This window comes from Neltuma alba, unplaced genomic scaffold, assembly GCF_004799145.2.
Source record: "Neltuma alba isolate B1F8T4 unplaced genomic scaffold, ASM479914v2 tig00012240_pilon, whole genome shotgun sequence".
In the NCBI taxonomy this organism is placed as follows: domain Eukaryota; kingdom Viridiplantae; phylum Streptophyta; class Magnoliopsida; order Fabales; family Fabaceae; genus Neltuma; species Neltuma alba.
In genome coordinates, this window is record NW_021636769.1 from 9669 (window position 1) to 30358 (window position 20690).

Sequence of the window (20690 nt, forward strand, 5' to 3'; positions counted from 1 at the left end):
TTTAAGAAATATAATATTTATTTATTACAAATAACTGATTTAAATATTTATTTATTACAAATAACTGATTTAACTAGTTTTCTTAATATTCAGAAATTAGTTGTAAAATGGTATGTATTAATTTCAAAAATCAAATCCACAATGTTAAAGCAGATGTGATTGTATACGTTAATTAAAGCATCCCTTGGGTTATTTAAGTGAAGCTTGCTAGTTTAATGCGGTCTTTAATTTGATTATATATAAGCAATTAAAGAAAGCCAGATAATCTGAAACCCATTACGTTAATTTTTTTTAATTAAAAATAACTTTCGATCCTTTCAAGTTTGGCGTGAATAAAGTTCATTTTACTCAAGCAGATAAATTAGTTGACCTGATGCAAGCACCACCAACTCAGCAAAAATATTGAAAGAAAAAGAAATGACCCTCATTTAAAGGAAACTATGAAGACCTGCTAAGCGCCAGCAAGTTTCGGTGTGTCCATGTAGTCTTTATTATCATGATTAATAACATTTATTATTTTTAAAATAATAAATTAATAATTAATATTATTGTAATTTAAATTAGGTAGAATTATTCAAATTTAATTTATATGATTTTTTTGGCAGAATAATTTATATTATTAAATAATTAATGAATATTATGTGGCCATACAAGAAAGTACTGTGGCCGCAACTGACACGTCAACAAGACAAGAAGAAGGGTTTTATGTAATTTCGGGCGGACAACCGCAAGAATCCAGGGGCATTTTGGTCTGAGCGAGGAACAGGGAAAGGAGTGTATTTGATACATGTCAGAAATCTGGATTTCCAGCGGCTTCATTCTTTTTATGTCAAGCAGCAATAAAAAGGCCCTCACAAAAGAGGAAGAAAGGACTCACCATGCTTTTCTTTTGCTTCCTGTGAAAGGAAAAACATTTTTCAATGTTGAATCGGAATTATTCTTTCGTCCTAACGTCCGTTTCCATGTGAAATTTCCTCATTTTCTTTACCTTCTTCTTTTTCTGAATCCCAGTTGCAGTCGCAGAGTGGCAGCAGTTATATATATTTTTATTTTATTTTGAAGTAAAACCAAGTCGTAATCATCACTTCGTCGCCCGGAAGGAATCTTCGTTTCAGAATCGGAAGCTGGCTTCTGATTTCTCCAAGCAAAGATGGCTAAGCGAGGATACAAACTACGTATCCTGTTTATTTGAGGATAAAGCATTATTTGAGAGAAAATGCTCAGCAGGAACTGCTTCTGCTTTACTAATCTTGAAATTGAACTGGTTTTTGTGTCTTATTTGGTGAGACCATCGTTACCAGTAGCTCTTTCTATTGAAATCTGGCAGAACTGGTCGAAACCGCAAACTCTTCCCCCCCCCCCCCAAATTTCGGTTTTCTGTTTTGTGAAGATAAGGGATGCTCCTTCGGTTTTCGAAACAAATTTGATGCAAAATGAAAATGTAGGAAGCTCTCGAAGCAAAATGGAAATTATGACGAAGTCAAAAGTGTAGGTCTTGCTCTATGCTTGTTTGCTGGGAAATCGGGGCAGATAGGAATGTAATCTTAGCTTTTATTTTTCATTCTTGTTTAGATGATTTAGATCAACTGAAGCATTTTGGAAATCTAGGGAAAATATTCGAATTAACGTGTTATATCCATGCTTTTTCTTTCCCTCCCATTTTATTGTTGGTTCGACATATTCTGGTCTTGCTTTTTTTTTTTTTTTCCTCTCTCCTTTTCTTTTTTAATCTTGATTAGTCTGTTGATGACTCTGTTGAGTATAGATGTTTGTTTATTTGATAATGTCCTTTCCTAAGCTAAACAACTACAGAGGAATTTGTGGCCCATTCAGCGAACGTCAATTGTCTAAGTATTGGGAAGAAGGCACGTCGTCTTTTTCTTACAGGAGGGGATGATCACAAGGTCAATCTATGGACGATTGGCAAGCCAACTTCTTTAATGGTTAGTTTGATTTCAAATTTTGTTGTCTAGACGTACGGCTACTGCAGGGTCAAAAGCCCTTGAAGGATAACTTTTTTTTTGTTTGTGTTTGTTTGTTTGTTTTTTTTTGGCCGCTAAAGCCCTTGATGGAAGTTCTATTTCTGATATGCACTTTATAGCGGTTTGGGAGTTATATTTTGTATGTGACTGAAGAATGCCCTCTCAGGTTCATATTAAATACTAAGCCGAAATCTGTACCTCATCTCACGTGATGCTATCTATACAGCGTGATGAAAAGCGTGTTTCCTTGTATAGTTTTTGCTCTATTGACATTCATTATGAAGTCAATTTAAGGCTGGAAATTTCTACCATAGTTGCTCATGGAAACCGTTCGTTTGGGCATTTCTTCTGATTGGATGTTAATCATGGTATAGGACTACTGTTTGATGGAAGCAATGCCAACTATGACTCTGACCTAATAATTCCGTCTAATGAAAATATTTGCAGAGCCTGTGTGGTCACACTAGTCCAGTTGAATCTGTGGCTTTTGATTCAGCAGAAGCGTTAGTTCTTGCTGGGGCATCAAGTGGAGGAATAAAGCTCTGGGATTTGGAAGAAGCAAAGAGTAAGTGAATGACCGTGAGCTGAAGTTTTGGGCAATATATTGTATAGTTTTGTTATTTGGGGAGCTCAGATTTGACAGTAGGGAAGAATTGGCTTAACATAAACTTAGAAGTTTTGTCTGTTTCCACTTATAATACATGCCAGATAATCTACATTACATGCATCACCTTATAGGTGAATTAAGGAGTGCTGTTATCGCTTTGAGGTCTCGGTTTTTCAAATTGAGAACTACTATAGGATTTGTGTTTCAAAATTTAACAATAAGCTCCTAATAGACCTGCTTCTATCCTCGAAGTATAGTGGTTCGCACTCTTACTGGACACAGATCCAACTGCACAGCCGTTGAGTTTCATCCGTTTGGTGAGTTTTTTGCATCTGGCTCCATGGATACTAACCTCAGGATTTGGGATATACGGAAAAAAGGATGCATTCACACATACAGGGGTCATAGCCGAGGTGTTAGTACTATCAAATTTACTCCAGATGGCCGATGGGTAGTTTCTGGTGGATTTGATAATGCTGTGAAGGTAGCTATGTGAATTCATTGTCGTATTGCGCGCAATTTCTTTGGCCTTGTTATGTTTTTACATTTTATTTTAACGTTTGTTAAAATAATGAGCCTATGGATCTACCTCACCATTGCACAGGTGTGGGATCTAACTGCTGGAAAGCTCTTGCATGACTTCGGGTTCCATGAAGGACATATTAGGTCCATAGATTTCCATCCACTTGAGTTTCTTCTAGCTACAGGTGAGTTAGTGACTCAGTGAACTTGGAGCAGTTTGGTGGGGTAGAAGCATATTCTGTTGCATACATGCAGTATCTTTGTAAGGATTTCTTGTTGAACAATGACTAGCTGCATCTATGGGGTAGTTCCATATAAGAAATTTTTTTGACACGTATATCATGAGAAATTGAAATTCTAGGGTGCGTTGCGTGCATGTTCAAGCAACCTGCAATGTCTCAACTTTCTACCCATTCTGATTGGCAGGCTGCAGGCCCTCTGCATTCAGATTAAATTTGGGCTGATGCGTGTAAATACATGCAATGTACCCAGGAATTTCTTTAATATCATCTTTAGTGCTAAATGGAAATAAATAAATTGCCTTGTATTATTGGTCAAAATTAATTAAAACTCATGCAATTTTAGTACATAGAGCATGCTGCTTTTGGCTCACTTGGGGGGTTGGGGGAAGGAGAGTAGCACATCAATAGGGGTTTCCTATTCCTACTCATGTTTGGGTCCATTGACCCCCCTACACATGGTGATTACAATTCTAAATGTATTGAAAGGGTAAGAAACATAATGTATAATAAATTAAAATTACATTTTGTAGGTTCAGCAGACAGAACAGTGAAATTCTGGGATTTAGAATCGTTTGAAATGATTGGATCTGCTCGATGTGAGGTATTTAATGTTTCTGATTTTCATTTTCTACTGTTTAAGAAGAACAAGTTTTGTTCAGTTTATGTTTATGCATTCATATTTGCTTCTTTCATGTCCTTTCTTCTGAAGATCTATTTCAGTTGCATACCACTTGTATGAAAACTCATTGGTAACTTTAGCAACGAGGCATAATTCTTGACAGTTTTTACCATTGAGCCATCATGTTGTTAGTTTTTTGGGCCGACCATCACATTGTTGTTGGTTATTGATGAGTTTGGGTGAAAATTACTAGTGTGTGGTCAACAACATGCTCTATTTTTTTTATTCTTCAAGCCTGTATGCTTACCCAAGTGCAAGCACATGCACAAGCACTTTAGTTATGTGTGCACGTGCGTGCGTGCGTAAAATAGGGAAAATTTAGTCTCACACATGAAAGTTATTCTTCTCTTATTCAAACTAAACTAATTACTTTCTACAGGCTACAGGAGTACGCTCAATAGCTTTCCATCCTGATGGAAGGGCTCTGTTTGCTGGGCTTGAGGATGGTTTAAAGGTACAGATTGTTGTGATGATAAGATTATTTAGTAATGCAGCAGTTGGGAGGGAACACAAACATAATTTGTGATGCCTATATGTTCCAGGTGTATTCATGGGAGCCTGTAATATGTCATGACACTGTTGATATGGGGTGGACCACTCTTGGTGACCTCTGTATTCATGATGGGAAACTTTTGGGTTGCTCGTACTACCGAAATTCTATTGGAGTCTGGGCTGCAGATATATCAGTAGGATCCACTATGACTTTTTTTTTTTCCCAAATGGGTGCAACACGATTTTTTTATTTATAATTTTTTGAGTAGCTCAGAATGAATTTCTTCATACTCAGTAACTTGATGGCAAGATGACATCAATAACTTCTAAACATGATGGCATAATTTGTATATTGTTTATGCCAATAGCGAAGATGAGGTTTAAGTTTATGCAGAACTGAATAGGAACCAAGAACAACTAATTAAAGCTCTTAATTCGTTTTGATTTAATAACAATTCTAAAATCCTTATGACATTACATGCCTTGTATACCGCCACTCAAATTAGTTTGCATTGATCAAGTGAATATAAAGTAGGAATAAGAGATACCAAAAGACTTTAAAATTCAAAAGGATCGATAAACAAACAATAAATCCCCAATCCAAGACAATGATTCCCAAATTACAAATTAAAAAGATGTCATAAATGGATATTAATATCATCTGCTCTTACGGCATTAAAGGTGATATGACTGTGGCAACTGGCAAGCATTATAATCTTTCGAGATTGTCAAGTAACCTTATTGATGTGTGAAATGAAGAATGGGAAAAAGAGTAATGTGGGTAATTATCTGTAAATCAAGAATCAAGAGGCTTATTGTTATTTCCTTTTTAGTTTTGGCATGCTTGATATTAGGGATTATCTCTGTTATAGTTTCATTTTTTGTTTTCAGCATATGTGTTGTGGTTTATTTTATGATCCTCGGGGCTGTAGATTTTGACGATCTTAATTGATGAAATAAAATATCAGAATTTTTCTCCCTCCCCCATCCCCCTCTTCTCTCCCTAATTCTTTCTCCCTTCTCTGCCATTTTCTATGCTTGTCCTATGTCAGTGTGTTATTTTCTTGGTTTTGTAACTTTCCTCCGTCATTATTTTGAGCATAGTTTTTTATATATTAGTTTATTGAGCCATATGGCACTGGTTTGGAACCCAAGAATAAAGGTGGTGTGGATCAGAAGCTCAGTTTTCAGGAGAATCAACCAGAGAAAGTGGAGATGGATGTAGGACCAACTTCTGGGTTGCACTTTATGTCTCCTGACAGTGAACCGAAAGAGATAAAGAACATATATATCGATTGTAAGTTGCCTATATTTTGTCTTCCCTAAGTCACACTTTTAAACGCCTTCTGCCTTTCCTTTTCCCCCTTATCTTTCTATTTGATAAATCCAACTTGTATTAATCTTCTGATACTTCAAAATTACCTATTTTATCTTGATGCCGTGTACGAACTGCATCCCTGCATGTTTTAAGGTTTGTTGAAGGAATAATTTGATATAATATTTGGTTTTGTTAGAAATTTTACTTGCAAAATATGGTTTTTTACATCCTGATCACCTAACAGATGAATTTATAAGATGCTGCTTTCATTGTATCAAATCTTTTTATTTGGGGTGAAGGATTCTACTTATAACTATCTAGAGACTTAAGTTGGAAGTTTAATTTACTCACTAGCATTCACGAAGGATTTGGCATGATGAATGCAGATCCCAGTTATTTGTAATTCTTAATTCTCAATACATTCCAAATTCTTGATCTAATAAAATTCTTTTCTTCCTCGTTAAGCTTCTGGAGGGAAACCTGTTTCCTTACAGAGATCGGCCTCTTCCAATTCTCCAAAAGTTGATCTCATGGAAGATTCCAAGGAAATTTGTAATTTGGGAATGCTGAAGCAGAGTCCTACAACTGGAGTTCACACAAAATCAAATGAACAAGCACATAGGAAGTCTTTCTTTGTGCCAAACATTGTACCTCGGGACATTTCTGGTGGTAATGACCCAGCTAAAACTGGGAAAGAAGCTATCAATTTTTCAAGGACAAAACCTGGGATGCTACTCAAGCCGACTCATATACGGAGAGCATCTACTGGAATAAGTGATGCAGAAAAATTTTCAACAGATGTGGGTTCTGGAACTTTTGAGAATACGACAAGTAAATTAGACAATGTAGAAGATCTTAACAAGCTGCGATCTAAAGATGAAGTCAAAGATTCTTGTGAAGACAAATATCCTATCAAGAGCGTAGCAGACAAATTTGACAAGGCTTTTTCTCCACACAAACTCTCTGAACAGGATTCACGTAAGTTCTTGGTATTACATTAGAACAGGTCGACTGCTCCTATCCATGTCATTATTATCTTACCTTATCCTATTTACTTCTCTCTTCCTACACACATACACATCGTAAGTTTATTGTTACATGACATAATTGTCTAAAACTATTTCTCTTGTTAATTTGATAACTGGTTATTACCATGACCCGAGCTTTTATTTTCTTTCTAATTTCTATGAATTTTTTTCTACTAATCTATTAATTTCTATGAAATATTTTATTTTATTAATTGATAATCAATAAAATAATAACGTTAATTAAATAATTATTAATATTTAATAAAAATAGAAAAATATTTTTTTAGTGAGTTGCTACCCTGATATGGTGATATTTGTTTCTTGTGGCTGGCTTCAATTTTCTGTTGAAAAATTTTAAAAAAGAAAGCTGAGATGCCATGTATAAGCCAACTCACAAGTCACAAGTATGACCTGTATACTCTGGCTGATTACTTGTTTTTTTTTTTTGGTTTTACTCTTGGAAGTAATTTTCTCTTTTTATTCAGGTAATGAGTCCATCCCTTGCAATGAGGAGATTAGTCCAGTTAAATATGTCAATGGAGGTTTGCCATCTCTTACTAATGTGGCTTTGTATGTTAGAATGACCACTGAAGGTATAATATTAAATTTTGCTTCTGGCAGTTGCCGTAGTGCGAGGAAGGACCCGTTCTCTGGTTGAGAGGTTTGAAAGAAAAGATAGAACTCCCAACAACAAAGATCAAACTAACTCATCCCTCACTACCAAATGTGAAACGAGGGAAATAGTTAATAATGCCAATGATGGTCAAAGTAATCCCTCCCCCAACATGATGAGTGAAAGCAGGGAAAGAATACACATCAGTGAAGATCCAAAAATTACACTCTCCATGCCTGCCACATGTGAGGTTGATAACTCTCATTTGATCACGGTAAAACTCTTTCACCGCATGAAATAAACTTCATGAAATTTAAGAAAGTTGAATTAGTTGAGTTCAGTCAAATTAATCTTGTGCGATTTTGTCAGAAAGTTGAGCCTCAAATTTCTGAAAGGGATTTGAACTCTGCAAATGAAGGAGAAATCATTGAGGGTCTTATGCGAACTCATGATCTAACTTTAAGTAATCTTCGCTCACGTCTGACAAAAGTACAGGTAACTTTAGCTGCATGCTTGTGTTAACAATTATTATTCGCATAGTAGTTTACTGTACAATTTTGTGGTTGTTGTCTGGCTGCATTAACATTGGCCTTGGAACAACAGTATTCAGCAGTATGCTTTTATGGTTTTATATGTTTGACAAGCTTCATTACAGGAGCAAAGAAAGAATAATAGACCTTTTTTTTTGTTGGGTCTGAAAAGAAAGAATAATAGACTTGAAGACATTCTGGGCTTATAATCAGTGAGTGGTTCTAACGTGCATTTGCAGGTGGTGCGACATTTTTGGGAGCGGAATGATATTAAGGGTGCAATCAATGCTCTGAGGAAGCTGCCAGACCAATCTGTAAGTATCTTGAATTGTATGTGTTACAATTTCTTGTTGCCTTTTCCATATTTGTTGCTTCTAACTATGAGTTGATGGTTCCTCCTTGCACATATATTCCTTCTGAATCCCTATGCAGGTGCAAGCAGATGTTATTAGTGTTCTTGCGGAGAAGACAGACCTTCTCTCCTTAGAGTTGTTTACTTGTTTGTTTCCTGTGCTCATAGGATTGCTGGACAGCAAGATAGAAAGGTAATTCATTATAAATATAGTGGCAGGAAAACTCTCCATGATAGGTTTCACAATATGGAGGAATTGGGAACTCTTGTGTGACCCCATTTGTGGACCTTGATCCCGTAATAGGAGTGTATATATCTAAGCAAAACTTTTGCTATATATGGCTGATTATAGTTTCATTTAGAAACTCAGCAATGAAATTAATAGGAGCGTCCCTTTCCTTTAAATCTCAGCAAGATATGGTTTCTTGATTTTTCGATTGTGCAGGCATGTAAAGTTGTCACTAGATTTGCAATTGAAGCTTGTATCAGTTTTTGGACCAACAATACACTCAACTATTAGAGCACCTCCCTCTGTTGGGGTTGATCTGCATGCAGAGCAGAGGTGCTTTCCTTTGATCTCCACACACTTTTTATTGTCTCCTTTTGTTACTTGTGAATAAAACTAACTTGATGAGGTTCACTTTTTCCACATGGAATCTTGAGGGCAGACGGGAATACTGCAACCAGTGCTTTATGCAACTACAAAAGATCCAAAAGATTCTTCCGCTGCTAATAAGGTAATCGCGCAGCCTTTAGTGCTACCGATTTGTGCACTAAAAGCAATGCTCCAGACCAAGAGTTCCAATAAAGAATGAATTGAAAGTCCTTGCCACTTTTTACTTCATAACTTAGGGGGTGTTTGGGTGGAGTTTTAAAAGTGCTTTCACGGTGTACGAAGTAAATATGTGGAGGAGTTTAACTCGTCTTGTGGAAAAGTGTTTTTGAGAAGCACTTTTGGATGCTTCCAAAGACCCCCTTAAAAGGTTGAACGTGTTGTTTTATAAGAACTGTATGACTATGAAAATGAAATTACTGTGTTGGAAAAAGGTTAGCATAGTACGGCTGTATTGCCCATGATCCTCGTCAATGGTCAATCCTTAATCCCTCAGTTTTATTTAAGTAAACCGGTATCTCAATCTTTCAGTCTGTTTCTTTTTATACATCAAGTATAACCTTCTACCCTTTTCGGTTTTGGAATTGGATGCATTTTACTCTAAAAATTCCTGTAAAATGATGTTCGCCAGGAATTACAAATGATCTGATTTCTGCTGCAGGAGAGGTGGTTTGTTGGCTAGGTCTGCCCAGGAGTTAAATTTAGTTCTTCAACAATCCTGAAGATTTGGACTTGATGAAACGTCAGCTAATTCATGAAGTGCCACTTGGCGCATTACTCTTTGGGAGCGCAGGATTACATAGACAAAACATGAAACCTGTATGTGTTATTTTTCTGTACTCACAAGTCACAACCAAAACAGTTTGGCTTGAATTGTGCCTGTAGCTGTCATCTTTGGCTTTGTCCTCAGCAGAGCGCCGTCTTGTTATAAAAAGAGCTGAACGAGACATATCTCATATATCTTATGGACGTCTGAAAATGGCAGCATCTTTCCTCAGCTTTTCAAGGGTATATCTGTTTGTACGTATCTCTCTCTCTCTCTCTCTCTCTTCCTTTCTTTAGATTTTTTTTAAAAACTAGTTCGGATCCTTCATTGTTTAGTCAAGTGTGGGTTGAATCCTTACCAACAAATGTACCAGTCAGGTTCATGTAGATGCAATAGCAGAAGCCTTAGAAATTTGTATGTATTCTTGATGATCAATGAAATGAATTATCAGTTCTTCTGTTTAAACTGATTCAGTTCTGATTTTTGTTGGAGTTTGAATTCAAGAAATTGCTGTTATTACGATTTTGCTTTGACTGTGGTTTCTCGGCTAATAAATGTGACTGAAGGGAATGGAGATCCCTTTCCCAAATTAGTTATACAACAGTGTAAATATTAAAAACTTGATCTTCTATATTACTGTTAAGGTTACGATGTATGAAGTTTAATATGATAATAAATAAAAATTAAATGTGAAGCCAGATATATATCTAGCATTTTAGGGGGAGAAAACTACTATTTTTTACGGATTTATGACAATGACAAGAAGAATTATGAGAAATGATAACTATTGGCTATTGTTGTTTCCAATTACCTTTTTCGAGCCAGTTGTTTCCAATTTTTTTAAAGTAAATATCTTCATGATTGTTAACTTGATGGTCTTGCCCAACTTCATAATTGCTACATTATTTATGAACAATTGCAAATTTTTGTGTTGGTGTCCTAATTCCTAACATAGCAGCCGAATTTACTTTATCCAAAAATACTCTACTTTTATTTTTTTAACAAAAAAAGGTTGTGTATGTGCGCGCGCATCACAGCTCTAAATTATTTATATCGCCAAGCTTTTAGGGTTATTAATATATGGGGTAACTATTGATTTTATTTATATCTAGATATCTTGGAATGATAAGATATTACGAATTTTAACAGATCTCATGATAGATAAAATTTTATATTTACAAGATATATCTATTAATAAAATTTTAAATCTTTTAGTTTCTTGGGAAAATAAAAATTTATATGTCGGATCATTATTATATATATTATTGCAGAGATAATAATGCTAAAAATTCCCATAAAACGTAATATCATAGAAATCGGATGTTTAAATTTTGAATTTCATCCCCCGCTAAGAGGGAACATACAATACAATACAGTAAAAATAGACGAAGGGGATATATATTTATCTATACTTGATATGATATTAGAAATCGAATGTTCGCAACAACAACAAAAAAGATATTAGAAATCAAATCACCAATCTTTTATAATCTTTTTTTTTTTCATCTAACAAATCCCTCGTCTTCTCACGCAAACCCTAACATAAATATTTAAGGACGCACTATTTTTTTGCATCAGACTTGTACACACACATTTACGCATACACAAACAGAAGCAGCATCCCCCCCCTCTCTCTCTCTCTCTCTCTCTCTATATATATATATATATATATAAAAGAGACGATGATGAAGATAGGAAGATGGAATACGTGGGAAGAGCTATTGTTGGGTGGAGCAGTTCTTCGTCATGGAACTCAAAATTGGCACATCGTTGCTTCAGAACTCCAAACTCGAACTCCCTCTTACGTTTTTACTCCTCAGGTAACAACAAAACCTCCAAAAAGATTACAAAATCTCACATCTGATTTTTCAACTTATTAATTCAAAAGAGAAATTTTACGTCTTTTTTCCCCCTAGTTTTTGCTCTTGAGTCTTGACTGCTTCTATTTTTTTAATATTAAGGAACACCAATATAAAGAAAATATACATTAGAAGTAATATAATATTATAATCATACTATTTTAATTTTAGATTTAATTACATAGGATTACTTAATAATTTCTATTAACGTGCAAAACTTGTCCCTAATTTTAGAAAACATAAAGTCAACTTAATTCCATGAAAATGATCTTCCACAAAAACTATAAAATAATATATTTTAATAAATACATTGTAATTCTTCGCAGGTTTGTAAGGCTAAGTATGAAGATTTAAAAGAGCAATATTCTGCGGCTTGCTCGTAAGTATAATTTATACCTTCATTCATACATATCTATACATACATGCGTATTTGTGTTTATGCTTACTTTTCGCAATTGGGCGTTGTAGAAAATTATTTGATAATTTAAAAGGTGAATTACTACTCTAATGTATAATTGACAATGTGGTAAAGGAAGATCATGAGACCCAACCAATGTTAAATTATTTCCAATGATAAATCAAATTCATAATTCGGTAACATATAGACATATGTATATAATACATATCTATCAGGCAAAAAATATATATTCAATACATATCTAGCATATATAAATCAAATATATATATATTGTATCTAATTTCTATTATTGTGATAAATCGTACGAACTTGAAGGACTTGGTTTGAGGAGCTTACAAAGAAAAGAGTAGCAGAGTTGAAGAGAGCTTTGGAACTCTCTGAAAATTCAATTGGGTCAGTTTTATATGACATCAAACTCTTCGGAAAGCTTCATGATTTTATATATTTCATTACAAAAACCTCAGTAATTTTACTAGAGCTCTTACTATATATTAAAACATTGATGCATATCTTAATATATTTTATGAATATTAATTCTACAGCAACACACACACACACACATGATTGAGGATGATCTGTCTTCATTAAAAGGAAAAAAAAATTAAAACATCTTAATTTTCAGCTTTCTGGAATCAAAAATTAAATCCCTCAAGCCTGAGACCAACAAGAAAGAAAGCGATAATTCTTGCGGTGGGCAAAATAATAATAATAATTATTGCACAGAAGAGACGATACCAAAAGATCATGAGTTATCTTCTGGGAGTTTCACGCACAGAAACACAGAAAACTTCTCTCCTGAGGCTGAGAATCAAGAGATCATGTTAGAGACAAAGCCTGCTGGAGTTGCAGGCTGTTGTCATGAGTACGAGAAAGCTTCAAATAGTGCAGCAGACTTGTCGGCATGTTATTGTTCTGCCAACGTAGGACAATTTCAATGGAGTAATCTGAAGACGAGGAGTGGGAAGAGGAAGAGGAAGGATTATAGCAGCTCAAGTTCACTCACACTTGGCAGTGTGAGGGACAGTGAGTCTTTGTCGGACACAACTTCATCAGATGACAATGATGATGTCGTGTCTGGTTTTGAAGAATTTTCAACCAGCAACAACTGTAATAATCAAAGTTTAAACGACGAAGTGGAATACTTGCTCTCCATTTTCGACTCTATGGTGGAAAATAAAGCTGCTTCTGTTTTTAAACATCGCTTGTATAGTCAGGTGTGTGTGTGTGTGTGTGTTAAGTTCAAGTACTGAATCAATCTTACATGTTCATATGTTTCTGTTTGATCATTTTTAATTTCACCATGCAACATACTATATACTGACATCCTCCGACTGATAAATGAATCTCTGAAACAGAAGACACGCAGGTACGAGAAGATGATCAGGAGGCACATGGATTTGGATGCCATAAGATACAGAATCAGCACCAGAACCATAAAATCAAGAACGGAGCTTTTCGTAGACCTACTTGTTCTCACCAACAATGCTCTTGTCTTCTACCCCAAGACCACTGGTGAGTACCAATCTGCCCTAATTCTCAGAGACCTTGTAACCCAGAAACTCAGTAACTCACTCGATCTTCAAGATTTTACGATCAAATCATCATCCGTAGCGACCCAAAAGTATAATCATCATAAGGTCTCTGAAAAAGTATGTGCTGAGAATATTAATAATGCTTCTCCAAGGAGTGTAATAAGACCAAGAAATAATAGAAAGATTGCAGCATCACACATTATTGATACGAAATTGACATGTAAACTAATTTGTAATTCATCTTTGATTGTGAACGGAATGGAAAGAGCGAGAGTAAATTGATGATTAGGGTTTGGTTAATGATCACAGACCTTCCAAATTCCAAGGTCATCTTCGTACAAAAATTTCTATTCTTTTTTTCTTTTTGGGATATATAAATGTCAATTGTCAACAAACTTGTACTAATTACTAGCTGGTTATGATCAATACCGCACCGTTTTTTTCTCAAATTTACTTAATTTTATACTTTGAAAATTTTTTAGGGTATTTTAATCGAATTTAGACTATTTAAATCAAATTGCAAAATGATAAGTTTCTAATGCAACAAAACTTCAGATTTTGAAGCTTCCTTTGAAAAAACGGAGGAAATAAGATAAACAATATATTTTATAAATAACAAAAATATTTCATGTGCTTTCTAAAACATAAAGAATAATACTTGTTATTACATATATTAAATATTAAATAATAAAAATATAAAGAGATCATATCCCTTTTTTAAAATACAATTTTTTCTATGTTGTAATCAATTAATTATTGCACACGAGACTTAAGAGTATCTTTTGTTTTCGGCTTTCCGGAGTTACCTAGCCCATTTACATTGGGCCAATTGTCGATTTGCTGGACTATAGTGTGAACTGCAAAGTGTTTAAGTAATGGAAATAACATGGGCTTGGACCTCAAGCCCAAATATCTATAAGTTTCTTGTAGAATTTTCCCGTAAATTTAATTTTGCAGTCCAGAAGGTAATTAAAATTTTTGTATCATTTTCTTTCGTTTAAAATTTATTTAATCCATTTTTACACATTTTATATATCTATTATTTCTAAAAAATTAATATGTATCTGAAATTCAAATTTCTTTTTGATATGTATTGTGTTTTTATTTAATAAACATCTCAAAAAAAAAATAACAATGGAAAATATTATATTTTTATACTGATATATAGAAATGTTAAAGAAAAAAAAAAGATTAAATTGTTAGGGAGGAAATTTCTTTTGCTGGACTTGAAGTAACCATTCTAAGAATAAGAACATAAGATACATGGTTCCCTTCACAGCAAGCAATCATTTCTTGTTCTCACACACACACACACACACAAAATGTAATGGGAAATGACTGCACGAAAGGAAAGGAAAGGAAAGGGACACGTGTGTATGATAAAAATGGCTAAAAACATTATTTGTACAGAAGATTTAGGTGTGAGCAAAATCGGAGAATATAATAATAATGAAAGTTGCAAAAGAGTGCCAAAACTTGCTCCATTAGCAATACGAGACGATAGGAGAATCAAATGGACCAAAAATAAGGTAACTCCCACAATTGGAGGAAGTGGAGCTAATCCCTTACTTTTCATGAATAACTTTCAAGTCACAATTATTAGGTCCACTCAAGAGAAAAATTCAATTGCGGTTACAGAAGGTTCACCAACCTAAACCTAACATCTCATTTTATAAATGTTATATATATGATTTAATATCATTTTTAGTTTCTAATAATTGACCATATTTTAGTCCTAGTCCTTGAAATTTTGTTGAGAAATCTATTAGATAATAAACTACTGATTCTAATTTATCCCTGGCGATCAATCAACAATTTGAATCTGTTTGGAAAATAAGGTTTTAAGGCCCCAAAAAAAAACTGTTTCTGGAGTTTTTTTTATTTTAAGTAAACTAAAATGAAGTGAACTTTTAGAAATTAACAATGGTATTAACTATATATATATAGACACACACATGTAAATAACATCTCTTCTTTGGCAAGTCAATTGTCAAGTCACGTATGGATTTCATGTTCTTCTTTCTTCATCTCCCCCTCTAAACTTTTATTTAAACCGAGTTTTAGGTTAACTAATAATTGGAGGGTGTGTCAGAATGGTCAGTTACTCATATGTTCACAAGATTTTGTTTCTCCTAATTATGCTTATCAAAACTAGAACTTTGACCCTACACGATTAATTTAAAATCGGTCATCATAAAGATCTTAAGTGAACATAAAGATCTAGAAAAAAAAATCAAAATCCAAATTTTAAAAAATCAAATGAATAGAGTTCAAGACAAAATTGATGTGTAACTTTATGAAGATGAATGCCTTAATGTGTTTTCTTACAAAATCTGGTATATATTAGAGGGATGTTAAGTGTAAGTAAACTTAATTCAATATTGGGAAAACGGAGAAGTTCCACATCAAATAAAATCTGATTTAATAAGAGATATGTAATTGAAAATACTTTTAAAATCTTGTGTTAAATTAGTTGTGGCGTGAAGCTCACTTTTATGTATTTTCTTGTTATTACTTGGCCAGTTAAAGAGATTTTTGATGAGCTGAGAATTAGAAATCCACCAAATTGGATCAAAGTTCTAAATACGTTTGTTTTGGCCAGAAGCAATTCCAAATATAGGGAGAATTACAATGAGGTTTCATGTAAGAAAAAAAAAATTACAAAACAAGTCTCAGAGATTATTATTCTTCACTCTAGAACTTGTCATTACAAACTGCTTAAGTTGTTATTAAACCTTTTAGTAGTTATTTCTTTTGTATGGGATTTAATTGTAATTCTCCCTTCTAAATATTCACCTAAACTAAAACATATATATATAAAATGAAATAACTTGCAATATACTCAGGCGATAATTATACTTGTTATTTTGGAAGATTCTTATCTTGACTGGAGTGATTAGATGCCACGACCCGTGTTCAGTGGTGGCAGTTGAAGATCCACCAGATTGTGTTTATTATTAACTGTGAATAGTCAAAGTTTAATTACTTTGATTGGAAGGCTTTTATTAGCTATCACGATCATATATTTAGTCACCCAACCATTGAACATAAATTCTTAAAACGACGCCTCTCGTGTGATTTCATCAGGACAGTAGAAAGAAAATTAGGTATTAATGATCATATAGTAGTCATAAGCTACGGTAATTAAATAATTAACCATCTAGGATGTCTTTTTTTTTTTTTAAAACTATTCTCTCGCTCTTTCCTCGGATTAATTTTTCCCACCTCATCTTACAGACATAATCTGACTAATGATATGTTTCACATCTTTCTAATCTTCATTGAATGTTTATATTAGGGGTGTGCATGGACTAGACTGGACCGGGTTTGTTATCAACCCGAAGTCTGGTCCAGTAAAGATCTCGGGCTGAAAAAAACAGCTCGAGGTCTGGTCCAGTCCAGTGCCAACCCGAGGTCGGGTTGGACTGGACTTGGTCCTCTGGACTGCCTGGACCAGTCCAGAGCTAATTTTAATTTTTGTTTTAAAAAAAAATTTCTTCAATAGGAGGCAAGATTGTAACTTACTATATAAAATTTTGCACATATTTTAATTCAAAATTTATCAAATTTGATCATTCCTTTTCAATTTCCCAATGAAGTCATGTTTTATTAATTAATTCTCATCAATATAGATCTTAAATTGTAGAAAATATATATACATGCTCATTACTTCGAAAGTTAATAGATAAATCTTAATTATTTGAATAGATAAAAAATTTATATAGAAAAATTAAATCAAATTAAAATTATATAAATAATAATTTAAAAAAATCGGGCTGGACTGGACTGGACCAACTGGTCTGAGGGGTCAGTCCCTAGTCCAGTCCAGCCCGATGAGACCAGTCCAGTCCAGTTTGGTCCAATCTTGTTTCGAGCCAATTTTTTCTGGACCAGATTGGACCGGGTTTGTTCGGGTTGGACCGAACCATACCGGACCACCGGGTTTTTGCACAACTCTAGTTTATATTGTCATTCCCCTCGTTGCCCCACGACATGCAAATAGTGAAATTGAAAAGAAAAAATCAATTTCGAACTTATCTAACAAATTAAGAGTTTATATAAATTAAGGATTTATATAATAAATTAAGTTGAATCTAAAATTTGAGGATTTTAGTCCACGAAATTTAATTCATCTTAAAATGCTAGTACCTGGAGGTGCAAAAATGTTAAAGTCTGTTTATGTGTCATAAATGATATTAAAAGTAGAGACGTGGACTCAACAGAAGACACCTAACTAGATTTTATGTGAATAATAAAAAAACAAGTCTTCAAAATAGTAGTACAACACAAAGAACAATTACATATAGGATGATGAGTTCTCAAAACGCAGCGTGGTGAACAGTTTCGGAAACAAACAACAAGAAAGAAATAGTTGGTGGGTGAACAAGATTCGATCATGTATCATTTAGTAAGTTCCCATCACCACTTTATCACTGTTTGAGACACTTTAACATATTTTAATACTAAAATAAACTCAAATTTTAGGACTAAAAATTATATGAGCATATTATCAATCACTTTTTCTTAATTTACGGCTGAAAGTGTTTTATATGTAGAACAGGAAAGAGCAACATGATAAACTAAAATAGATGCTATCTCAACAAAAATCTAAGTGGACAAATAATAGGAGTATACCAATTATTGAAGGATTGATTGCTGGAGGGAGATTAAGCCAATGGATGGCGTGTGAGTTGAGAATGGATAAGAGGGGATGAGGGTGGCGCCTGAAATGGGGTGGCCATTTTTTTAAGATGGGTGGGACCCACTCCTCACTTGGACACTTGTCTCCCCCCTGACCTTTTTGCCAATGCATTGACCCTCGTGTCCATCTACCATACACCATTGTCCACCTATGAATTTAAAATTTTGACAAAAAATCATCTAATTTACTAATATTAGCAAATCACGTAATTCAAAAAAAAAAAAAAAGGAAGACTCTCGTTCCCAAGCTTGACAGTGCCACTTGGCTTTCGCATCCACTATTATATTAAATGCTCACATCACTTTTAACGAAGCCATTAATTAAATATTATCTAATTCACTCTTATTTAAATTTATTCTTAGTATATTTATCTTGAATATCTAAACATAGCTAAAATATATTTGTGTTTTAGCTTACCAACGCCCCTTGTGTTCCATATATAAATGATATAACAACAAAGATAGTCAGAGTTGCTACGGACTACAGTGTTCTTTAATTAGTATCTCATGTGCCTGGACAAATTATATAATATATTAATTAACCACATCTGCCTTCTTTCCCATATTATTAATCATCACACACACACACACACATAAAATAAGCGCCATTTTTTTGTTCAATCTAATAATAAACATAATTCAAAGTACATATTATTACCTTCATGCGTGTTGAGAAAAAAAAATTACATGCATGTGTTTTTCCCACCCAGTTGTTTAATTTTTGAGGTAATATCATATTCAGCTCATTGTTCCTCTTTTTTTTTGTTAATTATTATTCCAATTACAGCAAGAAACCAAATACAGTATTATATATGCGTTTATATGATTTTTAAGTTGTTTAAATGATGAATATGCAGATATCGATGGACACAGCTTCAAAGAAATACTGATGAGTACAGTATAGTATGGTATTAACAAATTTTTAACAACTACTCCTAACAATCATGATCATCATGAGCTAAAAGTTTGCCTTTTGGATTATTAATTTGGTTTTTTTTAAAGTAATAAAGCCCACATTAAAAAGAAATAAGAAAGAAATAGAGAGAATGACTTGGATTCCATGATGGCATTTAATGTTGATCATTAAAGTGTTTTTAAAACTTAAGGTTAGGTGCATGTATGATCATTTACTCATTCACATGACGAATGTGAATTCCTTATAATTACGCATTGAAAGCTCCTAATTGCGACAAACTACTCACATATCTTGTGTTAATATTAATTACTTTCTTTACCCAAAAGATGCTAAATTTGACTGTTATGTAGCGGCAGTAATGTGTAACGACTCTAACGGTTACGTACTTAACCCCAAAAATTGAGAATTTGAAAAGTTAAACGCAAGAGGCAACTTTGCTTAGGGCATTGAACACTTGACTGGGTATGAGAAAGAATTAGTAAGCACAAAATATTATATATATATATATATATATATAAAGATTATAGAGTACTAAGACTGAATAATGAGGTTGGGGTAGGTAACGTATGATTAATTCATTTTGTGGCATCAAAGCTTTTCTGTGGAATTGTTAACAATGCGATTAAAGAAAGAAAGGGTTTTTTTTTTTTTATATGCAAAAGTTCTTGAGGATTTATTAGAGTCAGGTCCTACCTAGAAAGCATTTGTAAAGATACTTACAAATCGCCCATTAACAAGATCCTTACATCGGTAGCAAGACGTGAATTCACGATATTATAAGTTATCAGTCGATTCCTTATCAATTGAATCAACTATTATTGACCAAAGAAAGGGAAAACTTAATCCATCATAGGATGGAATTATTTAATCTGCTAATATTCTACCAAACATTCAACTTTAAGATAGAACAAATCCAATAAGATAATATGCCGATCATAAATTTTGATTCCCGCACTCCCATCTTAATTGCGTTTTTTTTTTTAATTGTGATCTATTTATGTGTGTATGTGTGTGTATGAGACTTATAAAATGTCACATTAATTATAAATTTTCAACAATGACTCATCATTAATTACGAATTTTCAACAATGACTCACTCCAAATTCCTTACAAAACACGAATAGGATGGTCATGGAGACTCACTGGGGCATTCATTTTTGTCAAAATACGGCATTACATATCTAATTAATGTATTTCTATAGTCAATAGCCTTTGTGCCAATATTTTCAACAAAGTAATAAAAACACAAATAACCGTTGTCCCAATTGACATTTTTAGCAAGGTCAAAAAAAGAAGAAGAAGAAGACATTTTTAGCCCAGGATTCTTTTTGTTTAATCAGGTAGATTTCAAGCAGTGGGAAATCTAAAGAGAATCTCACTCTGAGCTAAAATCCTAAACATAGAATAAAGAATCAATAGTAATAATAATTCAATCATATATAGTTCAAACGTGTCATACACATTCAAAACCAAAGTAAATATTTTACTTTAGCAATAATAGGTAACTATAAAACTTTTTT

General features: G+C 33.7%; 2 protein-coding genes across 4 annotated transcripts; both read left to right on the plus strand.

The window, feature by feature from the left end:
- The first annotated feature begins 826 nt into the window (after positions 1–826).
- LOC114725293 (katanin p80 WD40 repeat-containing subunit B1 homolog) lies at positions 827–10247 on the plus strand. Of its 3 annotated transcripts, XR_003738407.1 has the most exons (19): positions 827–1175; positions 1813–1943; positions 2430–2547; positions 2847–3073; positions 3194–3296; positions 3884–3954; positions 4412–4486; positions 4575–4718; positions 5644–5821; positions 6308–6820; positions 7356–7412; positions 7492–7757; positions 7853–7978; positions 8253–8327; positions 8446–8558; positions 8811–8927; positions 9034–9102; positions 9640–9797; positions 9889–10247. XR_003738407.1 is itself a non-coding variant. In XM_028911792.1 (18 exons), the coding sequence occupies exons 1-18, from the start codon at positions 1151–1153 to the stop codon at positions 9698–9700; spliced, it is 2469 nt and encodes an 822-aa protein (XP_028767625.1). In that variant the 5' UTR covers positions 827–1150; the 3' UTR covers positions 9701–10209. The 3 variants fall into 3 exon arrangements, 2 of the variants coding, with proteins under 2 accessions (XP_028767625.1, XP_028767626.1); XM_028911792.1 differs by having other exon boundaries at positions 9640–10209; XM_028911793.1 differs by lacking the exons at positions 827–1175; positions 1813–1943 and having other exon boundaries at positions 2424–2547; positions 2842–3073; positions 9640–10209.
- Positions 10248–11426: 1179 nt separating this feature from the next.
- LOC114725291 (uncharacterized) lies at positions 11427–19144 on the plus strand. The gene is made up of 6 exons (XM_028911789.1): positions 11427–11564; positions 11930–11982; positions 12337–12414; positions 12644–13235; positions 13377–13670; positions 19112–19144. The coding sequence occupies exons 1-6, from the start codon at positions 11427–11429 to the stop codon at positions 19142–19144; spliced, it is 1188 nt and encodes a 395-aa protein (XP_028767622.1).
- Positions 19145–20690: the final 1546 nt, after the last annotated feature.

Excerpts from the sequence above, each read along its gene's own strand:
- LOC114725293 (XM_028911792.1), top strand. The coding sequence starts at position 1,151 with ATGGCTAAGCGAGGATACAAACTAC. Across the intron at positions 7,758-7,852 it reads ATAACTCTCATTTGATCACG|AAAGTTGAGCCTCAAATTTC; the intron begins GTAAAACTCTTT and ends CGATTTTGTCAG. Across the intron at positions 8,328-8,445 it reads GGAAGCTGCCAGACCAATCT|GTGCAAGCAGATGTTATTAG; the intron begins GTAAGTATCTTG and ends ATCCCTATGCAG.
- LOC114725291 (XM_028911789.1), top strand. The coding sequence starts at position 11,427 with ATGATGAAGATAGGAAGATGGAATACGTGGGAAGAGCTATTGTTGGGT. Across the intron at positions 11,983-12,336 it reads CAATATTCTGCGGCTTGCTC|GACTTGGTTTGAGGAGCTTA; the intron begins GTAAGTATAATT and ends ACGAACTTGAAG. Across the intron at positions 13,671-19,111 it reads ATCATAAGGTCTCTGAAAAA|ATATCGATGGACACAGCTTC; the intron begins GTATGTGCTGAG and ends ATGAATATGCAG.